Source organism: Tupaia chinensis, unplaced genomic scaffold (genome assembly GCF_000334495.1).
Source record: "Tupaia chinensis unplaced genomic scaffold, TupChi_1.0 Scaffold000183_1, whole genome shotgun sequence".
NCBI lineage: Eukaryota > Metazoa > Chordata > Mammalia > Scandentia > Tupaiidae > Tupaia > Tupaia belangeri.
Genome location: NW_006159658.1, coordinates 303,971 through 310,908, shown reverse-complemented (window position 1 = coordinate 310,908; position 6,938 = coordinate 303,971). Strand labels below are relative to the sequence as shown.

The window sequence follows — 6,938 nt, the reverse complement described above, 5'->3', positions numbered from 1 at the left end:
TTGTGGTATAGTGCAAGGGTGAAAGGTTACAGAGGGGCCAACCAGTGTCATTGTGGTTAAGGCAGGATCCCTCGTGCTCACTGTAGGACTGAAGTCTGCAAACCCAGTGGCTTGAAAAACACACCAGGTGTGGGACCAGCAGTTGGCATAATGGCTATGTCACTGGACTCCCATGTAGCTGACGGTGGTTCAAGTCCCGGACCCATCGGCTTAAACTCATGCCGGGCGCATATGTGTGTGTGCCAAAATCCCGAGAGGAGAATGGAGGAGAAGGGATTGCAGCGTGGCCATCCCTCCTGGGGGGTGATTTCTCACTTTCTGTCTCTCTGTCTCTGTTTGTCTGGCGAGTGCACGCGACCTAGAGCAAAAACCTCTCAAAAACAAAAACAAAAACAAAAACAAAACAAAAAAACAGGTGCAAGTGCATGCCTGCCCAAAATTCTGAGAGGAGAATGGAGAAGAAGGGACTGTGCTGTGCTCACCCACTCTGGGGGACGCCTTCTCATTTTCCCTCTCTGTGGGGAGTACACGCGCACTCTATAGCAAATTAAAAAAAAAAAGATCAAAGGGAAAAAGATCTGGGGCCAGCAGGTGATGTGTTGGTTAAAGCAATAGATTCCCACATGGCCTGCTATGATTCAAGTCCTGGACCTGGTGGCTTGAAAAACATGCTGGGTACATATGGTATGTGCCCAATCCCGGGAGGCCAATGGAGAAGGGATTGTGGTGTGGCCACCTGGGGAGAGATTTCTCACTTTCCCTCTCGCTATCTCTTTCTGGGAAATACACACGCCCTGTGGCCAAAATCTTAAAAAAAAAAATAAAACGATAAATAAGGGGGAAAAAAATCCAGGTTAAAAGCCCCACTCTGCTACTTACTAGCTATTTACGATTTACTAGAAAGTTTCTTAACTTGTACGAAACTCGTCACCCCTTTTCGGACAATAAGCATGAAAAGATCTACTTCGACAGTGTAGTTGTGTGTACTAAAATGTAATAATGTAAGCGAAGTACCAGCCGAGGTGGTCAGCAATGTTAGTTTCCTTTATATGCCTGGTCCCCCTTCTTCTAGTCACGAGTCTATTCGGTAGAAAAACGAGGTCCACCCGTTCGTGCAGGCTCAGGTGTTTACTGCGTGCACACGGCTAACTTTAGTCGGTCCCCTGAGAGACCCGCAAGTGTCTCGGGTCCCACATGCTTATCCTCAAGCTCAAGGGGCTTCCCTTGCAGGTGGCTTGCGCAGAGCCAGTGCGGCAAGGGACAAGTTTCCTTCTGCGAAGTTCACTACAGCTTTTACTCAGGACCTCGGCGCCAGGCAGGCCCCTGAGTCAGAAGTGGCTGTGTGTGTGGTGTCTTCGCCAACCACAGCCATCGTGTGGGGCTGGCCCTGGGGCAGGCGAGAAGTACCTTTGTTCCCACCATGCATGATCTACAAACGCGATTCGGCCCCCTGCGATTACCCTGATGTTTTTCTGCTCTCCTCTACCCCTGCGATTTCACAATGCAGGTGGACGGTTCCCGAAATTGGTGAATTGTTTCTCATGTAGCCGATTTCTAAACGCCCTATTTTTTATTGATAGACCTTATGCAAACCTTCTTGTCTCCAATTTCACGTGCATGCGTGTTTCCTTTATTTAGAATCATGAACATGGCAGCTGACTAGTCTATGTTCTATAATGGCTGACTTGGCTTTTTCCTCGAATCTCAGTTAATGTGTTTTGTTTTTTTTTTTTTTTTTAAATTTGCCTGGCATATTCAATGTTCACATTAAACATTAGAAGTATACAGAATTCTTAAAAATCCTTAAAAAGGATTTGAAATAGGTTGAAATCTGCACTAATGCAGAGTAGAATATTTCCACTAACAATTTCCAAAAGAACTAGATATAATCTTATCTTAGTAAATATTTTCCACGGGGCCCCGGACTCGAACTGTGGTCGCTTACATGGGAGTCCAGTGACACAGCCATTACGCTAACTGCTGGTCTCTCAGTTAATGATCTTTAAAACAGCCAAGACTGGGACTGTAGGTGGCATGGAGGTTGAGGTGCTGGATCCCACATGGCTGGCTGTGCAGTTTGAGTCTTGGGCCCAGCAGTTTGAAAATCACTCAGGGCATGAGTGCATTCATTCCCAAAATCTCGAGAGGAGACAGGAGAAAAAGGGATTATGATGTGGCCATCTCCACCTGGCAAATGTGTACACACCCTATAGCAAAAACTAAAAACAAAGAAAAACCAGCCAAGATTTCAGAAGGTTCTCTATAAAGGAGAAGTTGCGGATTGCAGTCTAGTTAGAAAGGAATCTAGGAGTGCTGTCTGGCAGTGGCATCTGTGCCATCACCGGACCCTGTGGCAGTCCCAGAGGCCCGTGCTGTCACGTGTGACCAAGAAGAAGGTGTACACACCCTATAGCAAAAACTAAAAACAAAGAAAAACCAGCCAAGATTTCAGAAGGTTCTCTATAAAGGAGAAGTTGCGGATTGCAGTCTAGTTAGAAAGGAATCTAGGAGTGCTGTCTGGCAGTGGCATCTGTGCCATCACCGGACCCTGTGGCAGTCCCAGAGGCCCGTGCTGTCACGTGTGACCAAGAAGAAGGGTCATCAGGACAGAGGATGTGACCAGCAGAGACTGCAGGAACGCCATCACTCCTCTCTCCCCAGGCCGGGACTCAGGGCTGGCGAGCCCGACGGGCAGCTCGCTGAGCACAAGAGGGCGCTCTCCACCAAGGCGTCTCCAACACACGCCCTCCAAGTCGGGGACAACTCTGTTCCTCCTCGTGTCTGACACTTCTGGGGTTCTGAAGGGGCTACCAGAGAAGTGCTTTCCCCCTCTAAGAAAACACGAATGGCAGCGCTCGTATCTGACTCATGTACATCAGACTCTTCGAACAAATACAAGGAAAGGCTTGGTGTGACCCAGGGAGTGTGTGTGTTGATTCCAGTTTGTGATCTGCCCTTGCGACTCCCGTTTCCTTGTCACAATTAGGGCAGAAAGTTGTTGTTGTTGTTGTTTTTTTTTTAAATCAATAGAACTACAAAATAATGGTTAAAAAAAAAAAAAAAAAAAGAAGAGGGAACCAGCAGTTAGCGTAATGGCTATGTCGCTGGACTCCCACGTAGTCGACTGCGGTTCGTGTCCCGGACCCGATGGCTTAGAACTCACGCCGGGCGCGTGTGCGTGCGTGCCCAAGATCCCGAAAGGAGAATGGAGGAGAAGGGATTGCGGCGTGACCATCCCCCCTGGGGGGTGATTTCTCGCTTTCTGTCTCTATGTCTCTCTCTGTCTGTCTGGCGAGCGCACGCGCCTTATAGCGAAAATCTCTCCAAAAATAAATAAAAATTAAAAATAAAAAAAAATAAAGAGAAAGGAATCTAGGGGTGTTTTTCTTAGGGCTGTGTTGTAAGCAAGCGCACTGCTTTAGTGAGATGGCTTGTTTGGGGTACATTCCAGTGGGGGCTGCCGGAAGCGAAGGGAGTAGCCTACAGCCTCTTTCAAAACCGGACTTTGGACATCTCCCGCAATGGTCCCTCCCGACTAACCCTACCATCTCCTTACCTTTCATTACTTCATGCTCCTTACAGACGAGCCGGGAGCAGACCTCTTTGTTGACAATGTACATCCGTCGTAAACTGCCACAGTCCCGAGGTCACGGTCAGGGAAGGAAACAGAAAACAGCCTTGAGAGGGAGAACCAGCCTCCGTGTAGGACACCTCTGCAGCTCAAGGGTTCCCCACTCTCCCCTGTCTGGATTGTTAAGCTTTTCAGACTTCTCTTTGCTGGCCAGCGAAATGTAGGGGATGATGGAATGGTATTAATTACTTTTCTTTCTCTTTTTTAATTATTTACTTAATTTTATTTATTCATTTGTTTATTTTATTTTGGCGAGAGAGAGAAAGAGAGAGGGAGAGGGAGAGAGAGAGAGAGAAAGTGAGAAAACGAGCCACCAGGTCCAGGGCTCGAACTGTGGTCAGCCATGTGGGAGTGCCCAGCATCATAACCACCACGCCACCTGCTGGTCCCACTTCTTTTTTCCTTTTAAAGACATAAAGCATGTATGCTCACCAGAGAGAGACAGACAGGCAGCAAAAGGGAACGTGAGAAGTCACTCCCCAGGGGGGATGGCCACACCATGATCCCTTCCCCTCCCTTCTCTTCAGGATTTTGGGCACACACGCACACATGCCCGGCGTGAATTTCAAGCTGCTGGGTCCAAGACTCAAACAGCCGTTGTCCATGTGGGAGCCCAGCACTTGAACTACTACGCCACCTGCTGGCCCCATTAATTACTCTTCCTAGTGACCCTGCACACGCCACCCGGAGTCAGGCTTAACGCTCTCTTCCGCGATTTTCTACCCTCACAGTTGTTCGATCGGTGTTTCTCTCATGACCCTTTTTCATCCAGATCCCAACTTGTCTTCCCTTCTAACAGCTTTTTTGTCGGCTTTTTTTCTATACACCTCAACCCAGACTCTAAGTTCTAGGTGAAATCTTCAAAAAGAGCTGGGAGAGTCACGCTAAACACTTCTGCCCCATAACGATGACAATTTCACAGTGGGTGCTCATTAAATAGTTACGCAAAAACATTGGGACCATCAGATGGCACAGTGGTTATGTCCCACATAGCTGACTGCGGTTCGAGTCCTGGACCCGGAGGATTGAAACTCATGCTGGGCATGTGTGCATGCATGCCTCAAATCCTGAAGGACAATATAGGAGAAAGGATTGTGGCCTGGCCATACCCTTGGGGGGGGGTGTGTGTGATTCCTCACTTTATGTGTCTCTTTGTCTCTCTGGCGAGCGCGTGTGCCCTATAACAAAAATCTCTTTTTTAACAAAAAGCAAGCACTGCCATGGAAGAGGCTCCCGGAGCGTGCTGAGACTCCTCACCTGGTGAAGCACAGCTGATGAATGCATTGCCTGACTGGCCGATGCACAGAGTAGAGTCTCGTGCAAGCGAATTTCTCATCCCGGCACTCTGGAGAAGCCAGCAGAAATAACGGAAATTCAAATAGAAGCAGCGTAAGTGAAGGATTAAAGGGCTGGGGTGGGGAGATTGAGTCACACACACACACACACACACACACACACACACAGAGCAAGCTCAGCAGAGAATCACTGTAAACTGGAGTTTGTCTTTGCTCACCAGAAGCAGAGCGCGGGGAAATTGGCTAAGTGAGAGCTAGGTGAGCCGCCCCCGGCAGCAGAAGTGGATGAAAGAACCTCTGAGGCTGCTTCCAGGAAAAGTCTTGTTAGGATTATCCGATAGGAAACCTCAAACTGAAAAGCCGATGATCCCATTCCGAAGAATGAGAATTCCCTGTTTTTCTGTCCCCGCAGATATCGACCCACGCACATCAGGGTTATCAGGGAAGCAATTTTCACCATGACGTTGGTGGTGGCGTGAAAGCCTTGCAGTCAAATAGATTTCACTTCCCGATCCGTTAACGAGCCAGTGAAGCCGGAAGGTGGTTCAGGGAGAAGGCTGTGTCGGACAGTGCAGCATTGGGTCTCTCTTCCCGACCCGACTTTTGAGACTGGAGCTCATTTAAAAATAAGCGTGTGTGTGTGTGTGTGTGTGTGTGTGTGTGCGTGCGTGTAGTGAGGGTCACTAAATACAGTCTCGAGAAAGAACTGGAAATAAACTAGAAGATGCACCAAGTACTTTGTAAGAAACTGAGAGGTAGGAACCCACACTGGGGTGGGGACAGGGGAGCGTGAGAGAGACATGCAAGAGATGACGTACCTGCCGTGGCATTTTTATCACTGGGTGAGGCTGGAAGGCAAAAACCGTATCCACTTATTATTGATTTTAGAAGCGATTGTCTCTGTAACTCTCACACTGCCTCACTTAGTATTTATTTGTAGGGCCTGTGCATAGGGAACAGATGAGTTCATACCCCTTTTAACAGCTTCTGTTTTCTTGTTTAGTTTTGTCATAGGGTAATTGTACTCACTGAGAGAGACAGAGACAGAGAGACGGAGAAGTGAGAAATCACCCCTAGCGGGGATGGCTACGCTGCAATCCCTTCTCCATTCTCCTGTCGGGAGTGTGGGCACACATGCACATGAGTTTCAAGCTGCTGGGTCTGGGATTCGAACCACACAGTCTGCCATATGAGAACTAACTGCCTTAACCTCCATGCACCACCTAGCCCAGCAACTTCTCTGTTTTTTTCTTTTTTCTTTTTTTAAAGAGAGATTTTTTGCTATAAGGCAGGTGTACTTGCTGGAGAGACAGAAAGACAGAAAGCTGAAATCGCGGCCCCCCCCACCCCCAGGGGAGATGGCCACACCACAATCTCTTCTCCTCCATTCTCCTCTCAGGATCTAGGGCACACACGCACACGTGCCCGGAGTGAGTTTTAAATCACTGGATCCGGGACTTGAACAGTGGTTGACTATGTGGGACCCCAGCAATGTAACCAAAACACCATCTGCTGGTCTCATAGCCCAACGGCAACTTCTTAAAGAATTTGATTAAGCTGATTTTTTAAAAAAATAATTATTTATTTAATTTTATTTATTATTTTTATTTTAAAAAATTTGATCAGAGAGAGAGAGAAAGTGAGAAAGCAAACTGCCAGGTCTGGGACTCAAACTGTGGTAGGCCATGTGGGAATCCAGCCCCATAACCACCACGCCACCTGCTGGCCCAGGGACTGGGCTGATTGAAGTCACAAAATTGAAGAGGTTTAGGAATTAGGATGAAATTTTTCTTTCTTTCCTGAAAAGAAATGTACTGCACTGTAAGTATGTGTGTACTGACAAGAAGGAAATTTAGGGGACCAGCAGTTAGCGTAATGGCTATGTCGTTGGACTCCCACGTAGTCGACTGCGGTTCAAGTCCCAGATCCGGTGGCTCAAACTCCCATCGGGCATGTGTGCGTGCATGCCCAAGATCCCGAGAAGAGAATGGAGGAGAAGGGATTGCGGCGTG

At 48.0% G+C, this 6,938-nt stretch overlaps 1 protein-coding gene across 3 annotated transcripts in view; it reads right to left on the bottom strand.

Moving 5' to 3' along the window:
- The window catches only part of MFAP5 (microfibril associated protein 5), a 19,627-nt gene that overhangs the window by 496 nt on the left and 12,193 nt on the right, over positions 1–6,938 (bottom strand). For all 3 annotated transcript variants that reach the window (XM_006146613.2, XM_006146614.2, XM_006146612.2), the window contains 3 exons: positions 5,745–5,774; positions 4,889–4,976; positions 3,557–3,630 (listed from right to left, as the gene is read on the bottom strand). In XM_006146613.2, the coding sequence (XP_006146675.1) occupies positions 3,557–3,630; positions 4,889–4,976; positions 5,745–5,774 (192 nt within the window). The remainder of the gene's footprint in view (positions 1–3,556; positions 3,631–4,888; positions 4,977–5,744; positions 5,775–6,938) is intronic.